At 33.4% G+C, this 21,293-nt stretch overlaps 2 protein-coding genes across 3 annotated transcripts; one reads left to right on the top strand and one right to left on the bottom strand.

Annotated features, from left to right (window-relative positions):
• Window positions 1-54: 54 nt before the first annotated feature.
• On the bottom strand, window positions 55-15,317 carry LOC149474976 (zinc finger Y-chromosomal protein-like). The gene is made up of 15 exons (XM_089713868.1): window positions 15,133-15,317; window positions 14,543-14,653; window positions 13,382-13,603; window positions 12,786-12,903; window positions 8,817-8,932; window positions 7,473-7,601; window positions 6,646-6,734; window positions 5,642-5,764; window positions 5,137-5,247; window positions 4,432-4,552; window positions 3,826-3,908; window positions 3,164-3,281; window positions 2,132-2,233; window positions 473-607; window positions 55-138 (listed from the first exon to the last, which is right to left on the bottom strand). Exons 1-15 carry the CDS (start codon window positions 15,247-15,249, stop codon window positions 70-72), a joined length of 1,764 nt encoding a protein of 587 aa, XP_089569994.1. The 5' UTR covers window positions 15,250-15,317; the 3' UTR covers window positions 55-69.
• A 659-nt stretch (window positions 15,318-15,976) lies between these two features.
• On the top strand, window positions 15,977-20,221 carry LOC149474977 (bile salt-activated lipase-like). Of its 2 annotated transcripts, XM_089713799.1 has the most exons (5): window positions 15,977-16,041; window positions 16,936-17,109; window positions 17,631-18,686; window positions 19,226-19,425; window positions 19,946-20,220. In XM_089713799.1, exons 2-5 carry the CDS (start codon window positions 16,999-17,001, stop codon window positions 20,130-20,132), a joined length of 1,554 nt encoding a protein of 517 aa, XP_089569925.1. In that variant the 5' UTR covers window positions 15,977-16,041; window positions 16,936-16,998; the 3' UTR covers window positions 20,133-20,220. The 2 variants fall into 2 exon arrangements, with proteins under 2 accessions (XP_089569925.1, XP_089569924.1); XM_089713798.1 differs by lacking the exon at window positions 15,977-16,041 and having other exon boundaries at window positions 16,663-17,109; window positions 19,946-20,221.
• Window positions 20,222-21,293: the final 1,072 nt, after the last annotated feature.

Consider the following 21,293-nt stretch of genomic DNA (forward strand, 5'->3'; position numbering starts at 1 on the left):
TACAAGTTATAATATTAATATGTATATAAATAATATAAAAATAAAACAATGTTTGTATAAAATAATTTATTATGGCACATTGGGAGTATCTACGGCTACCCAATTTGAATTCGTTTGATTTTGCCGACTGCGGTTAGTCTGAAAAAAATAAATAAACGTTGTGTATGACGAACTAAACATAAGTTTTATACAGTAATATATCAAATTAAAATACAATACTACCCTATTTTTTTAAACAATCATAAAAAAGTATTAATTTGTCTTTTGTGGCTTTATTACAAACAAAGCTGGAAAATATCTTCTCAAATGAAGGTGTGGAATGAGCTAAAATTATTACTTTGTACATATATGTTTAATTATAGAAACACTGAACATGTCAAACACAAGTCTATGACGTATACGACACAATTAAAAAAATTTTTTTTGTCACGAAATCTTAACCAAAAAAAAAACAAAGAAAAAAATACCATACCTTAAGTTTCAAATGCACCAATTTATTATGGTTATACAGGGCAGCTTGATATCCAAATGCGGCAGAACATAACGTACAGTGAAATGGTCTTGCGCCGCTGTGTGCGCGTAAGTGACCCTCTAGGCTTTTTTTACTCTGTGCATGTCAAAACAAGACATTTTTATAAGATACTAGCGGTCCGCCCCGGCTTCGCCCGTGGTACCTACATGTTTAAACTATCCTATCTCTCAAGTTGGATCGAACTGCACATGGTGTGCGAATTTTATTATAATCGGTTAAGTGGTTTAGGAGTCCATTGAGGACAAACATTGTGACACGAGATTTATATATATTAAGATTTTAAGGGAGGTTACATTTTCTTGTTATTCTATGTTAGAGCAGGCAATATTTCTTGTTTTTTAGCTTAGAACAAGCAAATTTTTTTTTACGAATACGACCAGGGAACGTTTTTGTTTATTTTTTAGTTTATAGAGCGGGCAAACGAGCTGGATCTGATGTTATATGACTACAACCAGATGTAAGGTCTCTGTAAATACTAAATGTATTGCCTGCTTTTAAAAGATACGGAGCAATGAGAATTTTTTTTTAGTTCGATTTTTTGTGAAAGCGGGCAATTATAGTCTAAGATCCCACCGCAGGATCAGTGCGTTCATCGGTTTTTTGCTGAAAACCGAATTTTTATGTATATTTATAATTAGGAGAATATATATCGACTAGGTTGCCAGTCAAAATTTGGCCGCAAGCATGTTTAATTAAAATTTTTCTAATCGATTTTTGGGAAAAACATTCGTTCACTTGTTTTTTGAATAAAATGTAGTCTACATCACGTCAAATGATATAAAAGCCAGCAACCCTTATTTGCGGCCGGATTTAATTAGGCAACCATATATGAATAATATATATAAATAGAAAAAAATTAGCTTTAATTTGATATATGATTCATAAATGTGCGTTATGAACGTAAAAATGAATCAAAATCATACCTGTTTGCACCAGGCTGCCAAGATGTTGCGGCCAGGTGAAAAGCGGCAACCGTGATTTTTTAGAATTTTTATATTATTTGACGTGATGTAGACTACATTTTATTCAAAAAACAAGTGAACGAATTTTTTTCCCAAAAATCGATTAGAAAAATTTTAATTAAACATGCTTGCGGCCAAATTTTGAATGGCAACCTAGTCGATATATATTCTCCTAATTATAAATAAACATAAAAATTCGGTTTTCAGGAAAAAACCGATGAACGCACTGATCCTGCAGCCGGATCTCGTACTATTATACTGTAATCCATGATTAAAATCAATTATTATTTCAAAAGAACCCTTTTAAACGCAGTTATAAATTATTTGAATGTAATTTATCAAAAACATTACAATCATACATATTAAACATTATCTTAATATATATAAATCTCGTGTCACAATGTTTGTCCTCAATGGACTCCTAAACCACTTAACTGATTGTAATAAAATTAGCACACCATGTGCAGTTCGAGCCAACTTGAGAGATAGGATAGTTTAAACATGTAAGTACCACGGGCGAAGCCGGGGCGGACCACTAGTATATAATATTTAATGAACATATGGCCATTTACACATCTATGAATATAAATTATAACACTAAAACAAATTAATCTAATAAAAAATAAAATCCCCATACCGTATAAGTCTTCCCGCACACATCGCACACGTGGTCCCGTCGCGGCACAGTCGCGGCGTGCGAACGCGCGTGAGATCGTAAAACCGCTCGTGAGGAACATGCCTTATTATAATAATATGTATTGCATTTATTATTTAAATAATTAAAAGATTAGATAGTTATTATCTAAATAATTGAAAAAAAATTCGACCTCAAGGCGGGATTTGAACTCTCGTCTTTTTTTCTACTAAGATTCTTTAAATAAAATAATTATGTACAAGAATTTCGATTACTCAGGTAAAAGACATGGGTTTGAAAAAGACGTGGGTTCGAAACCCACATCGTGATCGATTTTTTTTTATTCTTTAAAAACTTCTCAATAATATGAACCAATGCATTTATCGAATTAAATTTTAAAATAAATTTTATAGGTAGATGGTGTGTATAAAATAGACCTTCTAGTAATAATTTTGGTGGATAGGTAAGTTTATGACAAAAAGTGAAAATATAGATACGGAATTGCATATATTGATGATGTGGTGGTTTTTGTTTTGAATTTAAATTTGAATTTGTGAATTAGCATTTAGAAAGCTTTTTTAATGTTTCATATATTATGTGGATATAAAGGATTAAGGACTAGTTTATCCACACTTCTTATGCTCTCAAACAAATTCCTTTTGCAACACTCATTTACAAATGTGTGTTGTACTCATTTATAAAATAAAATTTATAAATAATTCTATATAATTTCGAGAACTATCTATTATTGTAAATGCTGTGTACACCTTTCATTGATAAGTACATAATATTAATTAATTAATAATGTTAATTTTATCATTGTCAAATGTATTTATTGTTAGTGTGCCAAATTAAAATAAATAAATAAATAAAAAAAATAAATGTGTTAAAGGAAGAATATATTTTTTTTAAGACCAAAAAATAAATTCGATCCCGAGGCGGGAATTTTTTTTTTTAATTCAAACGAGAAGTTCGTGAGACAATAGATACATTTTTAATATAATTATAATTCTGATAACGATGATTTATACTCACAAATCTACATCCAGGCACTGAACAAGTGATGGGTGTGATCTTCAAGTGAACGGCCATGTTGTGTTCTTCAAGACGAGTCGCTTTTACAAACTTTTTGTCGCATAACTTACATGCGTATCTAAAATATACATTTTAAATAATGAAGTTTTTAAGGTCCTCGAATATAAATCATAGATATTATTTTTAATACAGGTTTCACATTTTATATAATGTTGATTTAAATTTCTCGAATAATTAAAGCACACAATAGAAAATTCAACGGAAAATGCTATGTTTTCATTTAGTTGTTTATCAGATGTCCAGCTAAAATCTGGATCTGATTATCACATTTTAACTTCACTGGAAAAAAACTAGATGTAAAAAGGAGTGTGTGTGCTGAGCACAAGTGTCAGAAGTGAAACTTCTTTGTCCAGATTCAAAGATACCAAAATCGTCGCCTTAATTACGTGACGGTTTTGCCATGACGAGAGCTTTAAATTTTACTCTCAACGCGCCTAAAGAAGTTTAACTTTAAAAATGAGAACGGCTCGACCAATTCGGCTAATTATTTACGTGTTTGTAAGGGTACAAGGAATGTTCTTATGGGGTGAAAACACGAAAAAGGGGCAATAGGGCAGAATTTATTTATTTATATGATGAAATAAATTTAAAATTATACTCACTTGAGTCTCGCCGGGTCTATATGTTTTAAGTTATACTTCATATGCTGGTTGAAAGACATCTGGTTTTTGAACGTCATGTCACACTGAAATTATAAAATAATAATATATATTATTATATAATAATTTATTTCACACAAATGGTATTTAGCTTAACGTAACAGTGTGTGTGTTCTTGTGTATTTTTAGTGTATATGTCATCTGGTTTAATCTGCTATTTGATTGAATGACTAGCGTGTTCATTGAAATACGACATTCAATTGAATGACTAGGCCGAACGTTGATTTAATAAGCGTCACTCATCGTTCAACACTACTTTAAGTACTAATTTACATAATTACAGTATGTAGACTAAGATGTAGACTGTCTTAAAGTGGTGTTAATTCCAGTGTGGATATAGAGAGCGCTGTAGGTGAATGAAATTTAGTATGTAGGTAGCTGAAGACCCAGAATAAGACATAGGCTACTTTTTATCCGGAAAATCCCATAGGAACGGTAACTAAACGGGTTTTTATTTGAAAACGCGGGCGAAGCCGCGGGCGGAAATCTAGTATTTTATAACTGTGTGTGTGTATGTATGTGCATTTTTGTGTGTGTGTGAATACAAACCTCATGACAGTACATATTAGCGGAAGACTCGTGAGTCACCAGATGAATCTCCATTGCTTTCTTGAATAGAAACTGTTTGTTACACTTTGGACATGAATATTCTTTCTCGCCACGATGTATACTGAAAGATTATAATAATTATAATAATATATTAGTAATCAAACTAAAACATTTATTTATTCAATTAGTCTTCTTTTAAAAGCACTTTTGAATCGTCCTTACAAAGTTTTACAATTTACCACCGGTGTCAACAAGAAACTCCCTAATTGACCTTTTAAAAACATGTCAATTTGACACGAGCTAATTTTTTACTCTAGGAACGAGATAATTTCGCTAATTTCACATTTGGAATGAACAAATTTCACTTTGGAATGAACTAATTTCACTTTTGGAATGAACTAATGTGACTTTAGGAATGTACTTATGTCACTAATGAGCTAATTTCACTTTTGGAATGAGCTAATTTCACTTTTGGAATGAGCTAATTTCACTTTTGGAATGCACTAATTTCTCGCATGGAATGTGCTAATTTCACTCTTGCAATGTATGAAAATAAACGGCATAATACAAATAGGCTATAGTACGATCTCTTTTTAAAACTCATTTACCAAACATAAAGTATATATTTTTGTATTTCGAGTATTCAAAAGTGTTTCTAAAAGAATTGTAGCCGAATAAATGTTTAAAATAAACAACTATACTCACAACAAATGCGTCCGTAGTGATGTCCTGTCTCTAAACACTTTTTCACACAACTCACATTTGTGTTTTTCAGAGTGAGTTTTCTTCATGTGATTGCGGAGTTTACCTAATGTACTGAAAGTTAATTACTTGTGAGTAACTTGTAAATAACATGAAACTTTTGACTTGTGAGTGACTTGTCAATGAATGATTGTTATACTTAAAATTGTACATGACAGTGTTGAAAATTTCTCGCAAGAAACTTGATAAAAAACTTGAAAATTAATTATGAAATACGTGTAAATAACATTTATGTAAATTAACTGAAGAAGAAGTTTTTGTTGTGTGTTAATGAATCCAAATGAATTGACTGAACAACAAGTTTTTGTCGTTTATCGCATCTCATCTAAGCATTGCATTTTCATGCGAAATGTTGATTTTTTAAAAATCTGTGCTTGTCTTGTGTATTTTTTGCGTGGTGTGTCTGTGTGTATATACTGTGTGTGTGTGTGTGTGTGTGTGTACTCACGCGGCGGCGTGTCCGCACAGCGTGCACGTGTGTGTGGGCGCGGGGGCCGCGTGCTGTTTGTGCGCGTGGTCCGCGGCCACACTCGCACGGGACCACACGCCGGCGCATACACGGCAGCGCCATCTGGTGTATGGTATCGCGAAGATTAGTTCGGTGAAATAAATCTATACTTATCACTACATAGTAAAAAACAAAGTCGCTTTCTCTGTCCCTATGTCCCTTTGTATGCTTAAATCTTTAAAACTACGCAACGGATTTTGATATGGTTTTTTGGAATAGATAGAGTTATTCAAGAGGAAGGTTTTAGTATGTATATAATTTATTCGGTTTTAGACAAAGCGGGCAAAGCCGCGGGCGGTAAGCTAATATTATAAAGCTGAAGTTTGTTTGTTTGTTTGAAAGCACTAATCTCAGAAACTGCTGGTCTGATTTGAAAAATTCTTGTGGTGTTAGATAGCCCATTTATCGACGAAGGCTATAGGCTATATATCATCACGCTAAGACCAATAGAAGCGGAGAAATGCGGGTAAATACGCGGGGCACAGCTAATGAATGTGTTGGTGGATAACAAACGCATCCACAGCAATGTAGCATAGCACATCTCTGGTGGAAAAGCACCCTTGAAGTTAAATACGGGTACTTTGGAGAAACGAAAACGAGGTAGGTATAAAGATTTTTTTACATAATAATTATACACTTAACAATGCACAAAAATAACATTACAGAAAAAATTTCAAGTGAAAATTGAACGGCATTATCAGTTAAATGCAAACAATGAAAACAAAAAAATTTGTATGTATTACTCAGTGCTTAAATATAGATATAAAATTTTGTAATTTAGAAAAATATCTTATAAAGGATCAAAATCGTTTAAGCCATCCTAATGTTACACCCTGATTATTTCCAAACTAACAATCCGAAAAAAAATTTTACTCGTTTATTTTTTTTCCATAAAAGAGATATCCAAAACGACTAAACCAAAGTTAATGCGGTTTCCCACTCACCTGACTCTATGTCGTCTCCTATGTGACGATAACGCCTGTTTATCCTTACACCGAATGTGACAAACGTCACATTCACAAGTACCTGCTGACTGAATAAATAAATAAATAATAAAAATCGTTTATTTCGAAACAATACATAATATGAATAATTATTTTATAATTGAATAATTATTTTATCGGAAAGAAAATCGAATTTATTCGAAAAAATTTTAGATAAACATACGATGTTATTTGTATTTTGTAGCTTTTGTGTTTTTTTATTTATTATAATGATAAATTATTAGTGATGCAATGAATACTACTTTTACGAATACGAATATCAAACCTACTATTGGGCGAATACGAATACGAATATCTCGCCTTGGTAATAAAAGACTTATTTATTTAATGAATTTTCTCTTCATTACTCTTCTAATAATTAAAATTTACAATAGTCAAATTTTTATTAAAAAAACATAAAATTCGTAGATTTTCTGGTTTTAGGCGATTTTTTTTTCAGTCTGGATGTTTCCAGTCGTTGAAAAAAGCACGGGCGAAGCCGGGGCGGACTACAGACATACTATATTAATTAATATTATGAATCTACAACTGCAATTATGTATATAAGTTCTGTTTAATTTTAACTTAAGAATATATATATTTTTTTCTAAATATATTAAAAAAGTCAGATACACGCAATCGTAAGTAACTTGTGTGCCTCTGACTTTTCTGAAAATATATTGTCAACTATCCATAAGAAAAAAATACCGAAACTACCCACAAAAAATTTTTTCGACAAAAAATAATAAAAAACAAGATTATTTTTTTTCAATAAATAAAAAACATACCGCATCATGTTTCTTCATATGGTCATCCAGTTTACACCTATGGTTGAATCCTATAGCACAGTTATAGCACTTGTGTGCATGCCTCGTGAATGTATCACTTGATAAGGCTCTATTTCTTTCTGATTGTACCTAAAAAATATTTTAAAAATTTATGATAGTTGAAAATGGGTTACTTACTATAACAAGCAACTATAAAAAATCAATATATCTATATACATCTTAATATATATATATCTCGTGTCACAATGTTTGTCCTCAATGGACTCCTAAACCACTTAACCGATTATAATAAAATTCGCACACCATGTGCAGTTCGATCTAACTTGAGAGATAGGATAGTTAAAACATGTAGGTACCGCGGGCGAAGCCGGGGCGGACCACTAGTACATAGTATAAAACAAAGGGCTTTGTGAACTTAGCACGCGACTAAAAAAAATCACATATTTCTGTTCATATTATGATAAATTTCGATATTTAGTAGTAAGAAGTTTGGAATTGCGTCAAAAAAAATTATAGGTACCAAAAAAATTGCAAAAAGACGACACAACGGGATAAATATATTTTTTGTAATTTTGGGGGACGACTTTTTTGGTGCCATGGACGTATAAAAAAAGACGGACGGTATATCGCCTAAACATTGAGTGAAGCCTAGTAATGGCGACGAAACATCCATGTGTGTGTGCCATGTTGCCATGGCAACAGCTGTCCTGATGACAATGGCGGCTGTATTTTTTTCTATAAATTTTGCCGTAATAATTTTGTCATTAAAACATAAAAGAAATAACTTGCTTCCCTGTGGAATGTAATCCCTTGTGTTTTGTTATTTAAAATTGTACTGTTGCGACACCATTTAACCACGCAAAACGGCATTTTAAATATTTTTTGTGAAACAGTGACGCAGTTAATCAATCGGTAGTTCACGACGTAATGGCGGCTGACTAGCTTACTATGGTGAGAGAGTGTGCGTGTTTATTGTCTTTACACGATCGCTAGCTTACTATGGTGGCTTCACGTTGTTTGTTCGTAATACGGCTTCCGACTTTTTTTATACGTCCATGTTTAGTGCCTATAACATTTTTTGGCGCAACTACAAACAAAATGAGTTTCACTACATATAGAAATCTTTGAAATGAACACAAAAAAGGTGAATTTTTTTTAAAATTCGGGTGCCACATTCACCTAGTCGGATAAAATAAGTTGGGTTTGTTTCACTTCTTATACCTATATATTCTTTATATTTACTATACAAATGGTTTTGTAATTTGAACGCGAGTGAAGTCGCGGGCAAAAACTAATTTTATACATATAAATATAAGGATACAGAAATTTAAACGAAATTCTCACCTCTTCCCAACTAAGAATGACCATTTCAAGATGGTCTGGATGAACATTTAATTGCTGTAATTTCTTTAAAACCCTCGCGTTTTGTACAACACCCGATTCTTTTTCACGTCTCTTACCTGGTATTTTTGTTAAATATGTTAATAAAAGAGAAGGTAAATAATAAATATTTCAGGACAATTTTCACACACGGCACGATCTGATCCCATACTAAGCTTTCGCTTGTGTTATGGAAGCCAGATGGCTGATAAACATACATATATAATATAACTAGGTTTCCGTCCGCGGCTTCGCCCGCGCAGTCAAAGAAAAACCCGCATAGTTCCCGTTCCCGGGATTTCCGGGATTGCGTCATTTTCCAGCTCGTACCTGCGTGAATCCACCTGCCAATTTAGTGGAGCAATACTGGGTTAAAGTCACCGTAAATTCTAGAAGTGTTATCATTGGCACAGCTTATAGACCCCCCTGGCTCAATGCTGATATTTTCTTTGATGCACTCACTGAATCTATCTCATCCTTTAGTGCCTATGATAACCTTATCATGCTTGGAGACTTTAATATCAATTTACTGTGCCCTGTCGATAGAAATACTCTTCGTTTGCAAAATTTTTTGAGTTCGTTAAACCTACAAAATTGTATTGCTGAACCGACCCACTTTACTTCCCATGGTAGTGAGTCTCTTATAGATGTCATCTGTAGTAATGCAACTACCGATAGTGTAACCGTAGACTACATACCTGACCTCGGAGCCCATGCGTTCATTGTCTCTGAATTTAAATTTAAAAAAGATAAGCCACCTATCAAGAGGTTTTCCTTCAGACCATTAAAGGATATTAATGTGGATGAATTTAATAAGTCGCTAAATAACATTCACTGGAATGAAATAGTGCGAATGGCTGATGTGGAGGCGATGGTTAATTTGCTGAATCAGCATATAGTTACTTTGTATGATACCTACGCGCCCATTAAATCCGTTACGTTAAGAGATAGGTTTGCTCCGTGGTTTACCTCTAATCTTCGACATCTGATGTGGTTACGCGACAATGCCCACACTCGATACCGAAAAACTAAGGACAAAAACAGATTTGAGGATTACAAATCTTTAAAAAGGCTAGCAAATGTCACTTTATACTCAGAAAAAAAGGCTTATTTTGACAAAAATATTAACTCAAACCTTAAAAATTCTAAAGCTTTGTGGAAAAATTTAAAAAGAACGGTACTTCCGAATTTCAAATGCGGTTCGTATCTCCCTGATCATTTATGCGACGCTGATGGTATTAATGAGCATTTTCTAAATGTTCCGGGAACTAATCAAGTAGAGGAGAGAGACCTCAGGTTCTTTACTAGTAATCGCTTTGGCGAAAATAAGTTTAGTTTTGTCCCCGTCAGCGATTATTACGTTGGTAAAGTCATCCTGGATATTAAATCTAACGCTCAGGGAATAGATGGGATATCTAGAGATATGTTAATCCTTACGCTCCCATATTCACTTAGTGCCATAACAGCTATAATAAATAGATCGCTTACCTCTTCAGTTTTCCCCTCTCAGTGGAAAACAGCTCTAATTCGTCCTATTCCTAAAACGAATAATCCATCGGCGGTAAAAGATCTTCGTCCAATCAGCATCCTCCCATTTATGTCCAAAATTCTTGAAAAGGTTGTCCATGCTCAAGTGAGTAAGTACTGTGAATCTTATAACATCTTTCCTGCCTATCAATCTGGCTTTCGAAAGCGCCGTAGTACCAGCACCGCTCTTCTGGATGTCGTGGACAATCTTTTAAATGCTCGTGATTCTGGCCATGCCTCAATTATTGCCCTGCTCGATTTTTCCAGAGCATTCGACTCCATCAACTTTTCTCTTCTTCTATCTAAACTTGTTTTCTATGGATTTGATGAGAACTGTGTATCCTGGTTCAATTCTTATATTTATAACTGCTACCAACAAGTAGTTATCACTAAGTCCGATGGATCTCATGTTTCATCAGCGTTGTATCCTGTCACAAGAGGAGTTCCGCAGGGATCCATTTTAGGGCCTTTGCTATTCATCTTGTACTCAGCGGACATAGCAAACTGTTTAAAGAAGTGTAATTACCACCTATATGCCGATGACTTGCAATTATATCTCCCTATAAACCGTTCTTGTGTTCATGACTGCCTACAGAACATTAATGATGACCTTCAACGAATCTCGGAATGGTCTATGCGGAATTCTCTGTGCCTTAATCCATGCAAATCAAAATTTCTAATAACTGGTACCAAAAAACAGATCTCTTACGTATCTATGCACAGTCCTTCCCTCTCAATCGATTCGTTTCCACTTGAGCAGGTCGCTGTTGCACGTAATTTGGGAGTCGTTTTCGACGGAGGCCTTAACTTCGAGAGACATGTCACAGAAATAGTGAGTAATTGTTTTTTCCGGCTTAAGACGATTTACAAAATTCGCGAGTTCCTCAGTGTCGATCTGCGTGTTCGACTCTGTGAGGCTGTCATTTTATCGAAGCTGAATTATTGTGTCGCCGTATATGGTCCTTGCCTCTTGGAACGATCTCAGCGACTCATTCAAAGGTTGCAGAATGCCTGCACTCGTTTCTGCTTAAATATACCTCATCGTAGCCACGTAACTCCTTTCATCAATTCTCTTAACCACCTGAGAATTAAGAACCGTCAAAATCTTTTCTTGGCTTGTATGATGTTCGACATTGTAAAAACTAAAACGCCCGAATACCTTTATGCTAAATTGTTGTGGCGAAGTCAAACAAGCAGAAATGAGGTCAGGGGTGTAACCAAGGAGTTGTCAGTGCCGTCACACATAACTGCAGCATTTCGTGGGAGTTTCAGATACGCTGCTACTAAATGCTGGAACAATATACCACCTCCTATTAAATGTCTGCAGACTAAATTTAGCTTCCGACGTGCATACAAAAAGTATCTCATGTCGCTTCAGCTTCTTTCCCCGTAAGCCGCACTGTATCTATCTTTGTATCCCTCTTATTCATATTCATTCCATATTACACTTGTATAAACATTATTTTTTAATTACTCTTCTGTCCTGATCTTCTTGTGACTTTAAAATGTATATTGTGTGTGTATGTATATACCAACTTTCTTTCATCCTTGCATTTAAATCTTTGTAAATAATACCATATTAAATAATATTATATTATATCTATTTATACTGCCTATTATATTATTTTTTATTTTATTTCTGGTTTAAGTTTTTTCTTTTTTTCCATTTTTTTGGTTCCATCTGCCTTCTGGGTTCTGGCAGAATAAACAGCGTCATGAGTCAGCCGACTCATGACATATGCTGAGCCAGGACCCTTTCACAGCCATAACACTTATTAGCAACCTATTTACTTATTTATTTATTATGTATTAAATTGTCATGTGTTTGGTGTTTTTTATTTGTATTTTTTCTATGTTAAGTATTGTGATTGTCAGTTGTAATAATGTGTTATTTTTGTGAATAAATGTTTGTCTATTGTCTATTTCCCGGGATAAAAAGTAGCCTATGTCCTTTCTCGGGTATCAAAATATCTCCATACCAAATTTCATGAAAATTGGTTCAGTAGTTTGGGCGTGATTAACAGACAGACAGACAGAGTTACTTTCGCATTTATAATATTAGTATGGATTTTATATAAATACTTATATAGATAATTAACACCCAGACACAGAGCAAACATCTATGTTCGTCACACTTTTGCCCCGGGTGGGAATCGAACCCAGGTATTAAAGAAAATGTTTTTCTTATTAAAAATATTGAACAAGCATGAAAGTCTACAAAAATAGCTGTAAAGTAATTAACTGAGAGTAGAATTAAGCTTTATATACATGTAGGTATACATCTTAACCACTGAACCAATTTAGATGAAATTTATCATGGAGATTGTCTACTTGACTTCCTTTTAAATAAAAATCAGATGAATATTTACAATACTATTGAAAATATTGTCGTTTTATCAATCTTACCTTCTTTCTTTTTAGTTTTATTTTTCGATTTCTTTTTCACACTTGTCAAAGGTTCATCGTCTGAATCGTTAAAATCTAATGACGTTTTTATTATTTCATTATTATCTTCAAAATCTGGCTGAAAAATAAAATATTATTTATTTATAATTCACTCTAAAAAATCATGTATAAAATCCACTAAAAAATCAATTATTTTGTTAATTATTACTATACACTGTACTGTACACATTAAATCAAACAGAAATGAATACATTAAAAAAAATAATGTGTGCTGAGCACACGTGTCAGAAGTGAAACTTCTTTGGCAAGATTCAAAGATACCAAATTCGTCGCCTTAATGACGTGATGGTTTTGCCATGACGCGAGCTTGAAATTTTACTCACAACACGCCTAAAGAAGTTTCACTTCAAAACTGAGAAAGGCTCGACCAATTCGGCTAATTTTACGTGTTTGTAAGGGTACAAGGAAAGTTCTTATGGGGAGAAATCACGAAAAAGTGGCAATTCCGTCACGTCATGGAGACGTGACGGTATTGCCATGTCGCGACTTTGAAATTTTCCCAAAGAAATTTCACTTCAAAAATAAAGATTATTTACCTTAAAATCATCACAGTGTATCTCATAATGGTCATCATTAAACAATCTATCATTATGGTAAAACACATCAAATTTTGCTTCATTTTTTTCATCATTAATAAGTAAATTTTCTTCATTTTCTATTTTTATTAAAGAGACATATTTATTGTCATTAAAATAATTACACTCTATGTTCAAACAGTTTGTTGTTTTTAGATTTGATAGACTTATAGGTTGATTACACTGAAATATAGAAAAATGTAAGTTAGTCTAATATTGAAAACTGCTGCATAAATTTTGATGAGTTTTGCTGGCAGAAAGGTTCACAAATTTGATGTTTAATAAAATTTATAAAAAAATGAATTCCGCAACTCTTAGAAGAAAAAATTTGTATAAATTTATAAAGAATAGAAAAAATTCGATAACAAGGCGGGACTCGAACCCGCATCCTTTCACGTCAATCCGGAGCGGATGCCTGACCAACTCAGCCACTCGTGACCCGCCAGAGCGATCAAATTTATTCTATTCTTTCAGCTTTTTGTGTCTAAGGGACACACCGCGCGCCATCTATTGAGATAAATTTATATTTATAAAGCGTTTGAATGCCATAAAACCAAAAATATCAAATTCAACAAAAATATTTTTATTACAAGCTAGCAGTCGGCCCCGCTTCAATGGTGGTACATGTATAGTCTACACTCTACAGCCCTCTAACATGTACATAATAAATGGTGATAGAATATAAATAAAATCACTAGCAGAGCAATTATGGAGTTTCATGCCGGTTCTTCTCCATAGATACTGCTTTCCGAATCGGTGGTAAATGTTAAAAATATGTAATGACGATTAAAAAGTACTTCTAGAAGAAGTCTTATTCAATAAATAAATGTTGGAGTCCAGGAGTTCCTGTGATTGGCTCGCTCAAACAACCAAAAAAAACTCCTAAGCTTTATATTATTAGTGTAGACTGTCAACTATCTAATTACAAAAAAGCCGTGTGTCACTCGGGGACTGCCGCGGTAAAGCTATTGCATGCTATGCCTTCAAGCCACACCTCCGCGCCCGTCGGAGTGAGGAGCGTGAGGTTTTTTCATTACGGAGTTTCTGGATACGGTCCCCGCGCTCAAGGCCCGCGATAGAAGCTATGCAATAGCTTAAAAATAGACATAATATAATATTTACCAAATTATACATTGTTTCATGTGCTGCTCTGATTTGTTCCTTAAATTTTATTATTTTTCTCAATAAAGCACAGCACTCCCAACATAGCTTTAATATTTTTTCATAATTACACTGAAAACATAAAAAACAAAAAGTAACAAACATTATTTTTTGAGTTATTAGGGGAATATAGCATTTTATTAAAAATAAGATTCTTTTCAAGTACCTATCTATAGATAAAAGTCTCTTTTATAGGTATAGTTATACTCACAGCAATGTATTTTCACATGCACTACTATAAATTAAGTAAAAAGTAATTTCAATCACTTCTAAGCTTTACATGAATAATTTCATGATGAAATTTTCACAATTTTTTTCTCTAGACTAATTTAAATATAGAATAAAGACGCTTGTAGTTCTTAATTTAAATGTTTCTTTTTTTTAATTTCTCAAGTGAAAGGTCAGTGGTTTTTGTTTTCTTTTTTTTTAAACCTGACTTAACTTTGTAACAACAATAAACTTTCTCATATATTTAGTAACAATTGTATTCTTTGTCATCATCATCAGTCTATAAATCGATTTTATTAAAAAATAATTTATAAACAACTTACATCAACATTTAAAAGTTGTAAATATAGTTGTTTTATATCATCACTATGACTAAATAACGTCCGATCGTTACTTAAACACCCCTCACAAATATTTGTATTTTCCATAATTGTATTCATTTTGTTATTAAATAAATTATAATTTAGTTAAAATCGGAAATAAATACGGATTAAAAAAATAACTGTTTCGGTCAGAAGGAAAGGGATGAATGACATTGACATTTCATTTGACAGCAATTTTATCAGTGTCGCCATCACGGAAGGTATTGCAATGAAAACTGAAAAGTGAATAAATAATAAATCTCAATCATGTTTATCCACAAAGAAATATTGTTCTACGTATAACTAAGTCCTAAACTAGCAAATGAGATTTTAACAATTTATCAATGATATTATATGAAGACCGCGTAGATATCTTAAACCGTTAACAACACAACATTCGATCTTCAAAAAGGTGTCCTTTTTGAAGACGCGCCTGCACGATTAAACGCCAAAGTAAGTGAATTTAATATTATACAGAAATGAGAAAAAATAGAATTATATTAAATTAAAAATCTCTCTAGAAACATATTCCAAGTTTCGTGTCTACTCTCAGCATCCAATATTTCAATATTTTTTAATTCCCTATACCGTAGTAGGTACTATAATATGTATATTCTGTGCATATACTTATTTATTAGAGTGTGAACGTGGTGTGAACTGAAAAAATTGTATCTGGACAACTGCATTACACATTTTAATAAAAACATAGTTATTAGTGCCATAAAACATTATTAATAGAAAAAGTCGTTAAATTAAAAGGACTAGCAATAGTTTTGGGATTTTCCTACTTTTAAAAGTAGGTGATTTTTTTTACTGCATTGTATAAAGAAAACTCTTTAGTTCACTGTGTCCATTTTATTTATGTATTAGGTATGTATTGCTCAACTTTTTAATCAATCTTAGATTAAAAAGATGAAAATGAAAAATGAAAATGAAAATTTTTAAATTCTTTGTTATTGACTCTGATCACTAGATGGCGTTGTTTTAAAAATCCTGTAGCATTTGTTAACTTAATTGATATTTATTTTATACTAGCTGGCTCCACTCCTGTTGGTCTTAGACTTAGCGTAATGATATATAGCCTATAGCCTTCCTCGATAAATGGGCTATCTGACACCGAAATAATTTTTCAAATCGGACAATTAGTTCCTGAGATTAGCGCGTTCAAACAAACAAACAAACTCTTCAGCTTTATATTATTAAGTATAGACGCGAGTGAGTTAAATTTTAATTAAAAGTTGGTTAGTTTCACTTACTATTTATTAGTTATTTTATTTTGATAGTCCAAAAATATGATGTATACAGGGTGTCCCACTGTTGGTATACTAAGCTCAAAGGAGGTTATAGATTTGCATACGCTGAGTTTGTTAAAAATACTATATAAACTAATATAATATAAAATTCCAGACGCATTTTTTTTTCAAATAGATGAATTGGAGTTTGAACCTATTTATCATAGATAATACTGTGCTATTTATGTTAAACTAATCTTATTAGACTACTGTTCTTTTTATTTCTACCCTCCTTAAACTATTCCTACCAAGAAAATGAACATAGCAACATAATGAAAACAGTACATCGCGTAGATTACGAATAACTACAAATAAAACGTTATATTTTATTAAAAAAACGTGCCTCATTAAAATTTACGAACAATCGTGATCCATTTCAAGTCATTTACACAACAAGTACCGACGTAAAATGCGAGTACAGATAAAACATTAAAAAATGGTTTCTAGAAATCGTTTGACGTTTCTGCTACAGATAATATTAGTGCCAGCCATAGTGTATATTTGTAAAAATGCATATGACGAATATTCTCGACCTATGGTGTTGACGAAAAACGGCTGGGTCAGGGGACTGACGTCAGAGGAAGGGGATCATGATATGTTTTTGGGGATACCATATGCGAAAGTCAGGGAGGATAATCCGTTCGGAGTAAGTTACTGTATATAATGTTACTTCTTTCTTGTTTTTAGCATATGTGGCGTACTGTGACATCATAAATGCTCCCTAATTAAATAACTACTTTTTTGAATACGACGTCGACGTATATATTACTGTCAAAACTTATGTAAACTAACGAACTTAGGTCAGCAAGTAAATGAGCTAAACTAACGAACCATTCACTCCGTCCTTCTAAAACACTTCACCGTAAACCTATGTAGAGATCATACAAGTAATTAAGTTGTAATATGTAATTTGTTCCAAGTAATTTTAAGTGTGCATTATATTTGAGTTGGTTATTAAATATAGTTTTAAATGCATTGCAATGTTTAATTTTGATGAACACTCATCTCTCTTGTATACTATATTATGACCCTTGTCTATCGTGCGTCAAGAACATCAGATTTCTGGGCACATAGAAAATATAATGTAACGTCTACGGTCTTCATTTTTAAACAAATTAGTTCGAAAATATTAGTCTGCTGTAATTATTATTGTTTATTTTTCTGCAGGCTGCGGATCCTTATCCAAAATACGACGATGTCTTCGAAGCTGTTGACGACACCAAAAACTGTCCTCAACGAGATGAGATATCGGAAATAGTTGGAGGCTCTCTAGATTGCCTCAGAGTTAACATATACGTACCTAAGCCGCGACAAGAGAAAATGCCCGTTATGGCTTACATATTAGGGGGAAAATTTCTATTTGGCTTTTCGGGAACTTTCCGCGATGGTCGTATGTATGGTCCAGAGTATTTAGTAAGATATGGTGTGATATACGTCGTTTTTAATCATAGAGCTGGCGCGTACGGGTACATGTGTCTGGGTACTCCCGAGGTACCCGGTAATGCTGGCTTGAAGGACCAAGTTTTAGCTCTACGTTGGATAAAAGAGAATATCGAAGCGTTTGGAGGTGATCCTGACAAAATAACTGCTTTCGGTCACAGCAGTGGCGCAATAAGCTTGGATTTCCATGTAAATTACTTACAAGAGGACTTATTCCATCAAGTTATTATACAAAGTGGCAGTATTTTGGTGCCGACGAGCTTAGAACCAGTCGATAGGAGTGTACCCATAAGGATAGCTGATAAATTGGGCTTCAAAACAGATGACTTTCAAGAAGCAATTGAATTTCTCACCAAGCAAAGTACATCAGCGGTTGTGGCAGCTGATTTCAAATTGGGCATACTACACAGACCGTGTGTTGAGGAAGAGTTTGGTTCTGATAATTATATAACTAAATATCCAAAGGATATAATGCCGAATGTAAAAAATAGAAAAATATTAATGGGCCACACTAGAGACGAAGCTGGTATGATGCTATCACATCTACCAGACAAATATTTTGAGAGTCTTGCAGTATTAAAAGACGGTATGGCGTCTATTTTTGATTTTGACACGAGTGAAGAATTAGAGGAAGTTTGTGAATATGTTAAACAATATTATATTGGTGATGACGTTATGAGCGGGAAGTTTAAGGAACACGTAATAAATGCCAGCTCGGATATTGTTTTTAGCTATCCTATGCATCGGCAGATGGCAAGGTACATGGAATATGGAGCGGAGAAGGTAATTCTATTATATTCAATTGCTTTTTTAGATATATTCAAAAATTATCTTGGTAGGTATAAACAAGAAAACATAGGAAGAAAAGTTAATTTCTATTTTAAGACCTATATTTAGCAACCGATTTTGAAGGTAGTGCATCTAAAGAACCATTGCCGTTGGTCAGCTTTCACCATTTTTTTATTATTAGACGAGCCACTTACCACGACTCAAAACTAGGTAAAAAAAATATAGGACTTAGTGGTTGCTCAGGAATTATGGAACTTAAAAAGCGCGTGTGTGCCGAGCACACGTGTCAGAAGTGAAACTTCTTTGGCAAGATTCAAACATACCAAAATCGTCTTTTATCTCCATAACGTGACGGTATTACCATAACACGACCTAGAAATTTTACTCTCAACGCGCCCAAAGAAGTTTCACTTCAAAAATCACAATAGCTTTACTAGATTTAACATTTATCCATTAAAATTAAAACTAATAACGACTTTGTCTCATTCTTTATAATATAAATAGACATAGATTGAATCAAAGGTTTTCACCAGATCTTCTTCTACGTATTTTCCTACGTTGGGGCTCGAAATCTCTATAGATCCTTCGTGAAATCGAGTGTAGGAGGAGCCATGCATGCTGACGAGATCGGATATCTGTACGAGCCATACTTCTTCAAGAAGCACAAAGCTCCTGAAGATATGTTGATGGTTGATAGGATGACTATGCTCTGGACGAATTTTGCCAAATACGGGTATGTATTTAAACTAGGATTGTGTGGTCGAATTGTTATTTTAATTCTTAGGACCAATGATATTAGAGGCAAAAAGGTGAAGGAAGGTTATTAAGGCTCTGGGTGTGCCATGATTAACTATGACTAAATAGAAACATTTAACTTCAGTTGTCTCTTTGTCACTATCGATAATTTAATCATGCTATATCTCACTGACGTCTAATCGTTATCATGAATTGAAAACAATCGAGCAATGAAACACATTCGACAAAAATACGTTGTGATACGGGCACGATATATGTATCAATTTACAAACATTCGTCCAAAGTACGAATGTCTGTGCTAATACAGGGACTATACAGTTGAAAATATCGTCCCTTACTTATGGTATTGCGTATTCGTGCGAATATTAGTTACCGGCGTTATCTGCATTCATATAAATATCACGAGTAGATGAAATTACCAAAACAATATAAATTAAACAGATGAATACAGTCGTGTTTAATTGCGTAAATGATCTTTTGTCATATTTTATTTTCAGAGATCCAACGTTCACAACCTCTGAGATATTACCTACAAAATGGCTGCCCATATCCAAAGACAACAGAGCGTACTTCCTCATAGACAAACACATGCGCATGGACACAGAGATGCTAGAACGAATGGAGTTTTGGCGGGAACTGTATGACACATATTGGGAAAATATTAAAGAGTATCTTCTAACATGATAAACTCTCAAGCAGTATTTTATTGCACGCCTCATAAGCGAAGCGTTGAGGTGGGTACTACTGTCACTTCGCGCAAAACATCTTTTTCAAACTTAAAATGTCTTTATGTATCATACATTTTTTTAATTTATAAGAAATATGTCATTCAAAATAAGAATCTGATAATACAGATAGATAAAGACTTAGATCATTAAGTAATGGATAACACTCACAGGCGCTTCCCCTTTTGCCGAGGTATAAGATTATTCGAATCGAAAAGTCTTATGCTTTCATAAAAACTACTTGCGTAATCGATTACAAACACTCTGCGTATTCGTAAAACATCGAAAGGACGTCTGCGAGTGCTCCGCTAAAAATGCCGTTTTGTACAGTCAAGTCTTGCAGAAACAAGTCAAACACATCAAATATTAAAATAATTTGGAAAATCCAAAAGTGCACGCCTCATAATTTTTTTTTAATAAATATTTATTAATTATTATTTTTGTTTATTTAATAACAATTAAACCACATCGAATCAGACCCTGAAAAATGAAAGGGTTCTATTCCTGAGCATACTCAAGCGTAAGAAAAAAAAAAGACTCGATTAGTAAAGTATTTCGGTCGCTATCGTGTTAACAAGAAAAAGGATCCGCACATACAGACACACGGACGTCCAAGACAGAACTTTTTTAAACTGTTTTTTAACTAGTTTAAATAACAAAAATGACATCAAAAATATCATGAACGTTAAAAATAGTGTTTTTTCTTAATATGTGTGTGTATGTATTATCTTACAAGTGCAATGTATGATACATAAAGACATTTTAAGTTTGAAAAATCAGATGTTTTGCGCGAAGTGACAGTAGTACCCACCTCAACGCTTCGCTTATGAGGCGTGCAAAAGATGGAATAACCTTTCATTTGTAAGTATTTTTTAATTTTTTTTACGTAAATATCAATTTAAATGCAATTTCTAATAATCGTCGATGTATCGTTTAGCGATATGATCAAGACAAATAATCGAGTCATGTGTTTACTCGATCATTGATGCGGCTTCACGAGACTATCATGGAAAGAAAATATACAAATTTAATCTTTATGAACTAAGCGATAAAGTTGAATTTAGAACGCGATAATGAACCGCATTCCTTACGAGACTATCTTTTAAAGAAATACAAATTT

Source organism: Colias philodice, chromosome 31 (assembly GCF_061535455.1).
Source record: "Colias philodice isolate Cphi_HAF_F1 chromosome 31, ilColPhil1 Martin Lab GWU primary, whole genome shotgun sequence".
In the NCBI taxonomy this organism is placed as follows: Eukaryota; Metazoa; Arthropoda; class Insecta; order Lepidoptera; family Pieridae; genus Colias; species Colias philodice.

Excerpts from the sequence above, each read along its gene's own strand:
- LOC149474977 (XM_089713798.1), top strand. The coding sequence starts at position 16,900 with ATGGTTTCTAGAAATCGTTTGACGTTTCTGCTACAGATAATATTAGTG. Across the intron at positions 17,110-17,630 it reads GGGAGGATAATCCGTTCGGA|GCTGCGGATCCTTATCCAAA; the intron begins GTAAGTTACTGT and ends ATTTTTCTGCAG. Across the intron at positions 18,687-19,225 it reads TGGAATATGGAGCGGAGAAG|ATCTTCTTCTACGTATTTTC; the intron begins GTAATTCTATTA and ends GGTTTTCACCAG.
- LOC149474976 (XM_089713868.1), bottom strand. The coding sequence starts at position 15,249 with ATGAATACAATTATGGAAAATACAAATATTTGTGAGGGGTGTTTAAGT. Across the intron at positions 14,654-15,132 it reads TACAACTTTTAAATGTTGAT|TGTAATTATGAAAAAATATT; the intron begins GTAAGTTGTTTA and ends TTATGTTTTCAG. Across the intron at positions 5,765-6,645 it reads AGGAGACGACATAGAGTCAG|ATGGCGCTGCCGTGTATGCG; the intron begins GTGAGTGGGAAA and ends ACCATACACCAG.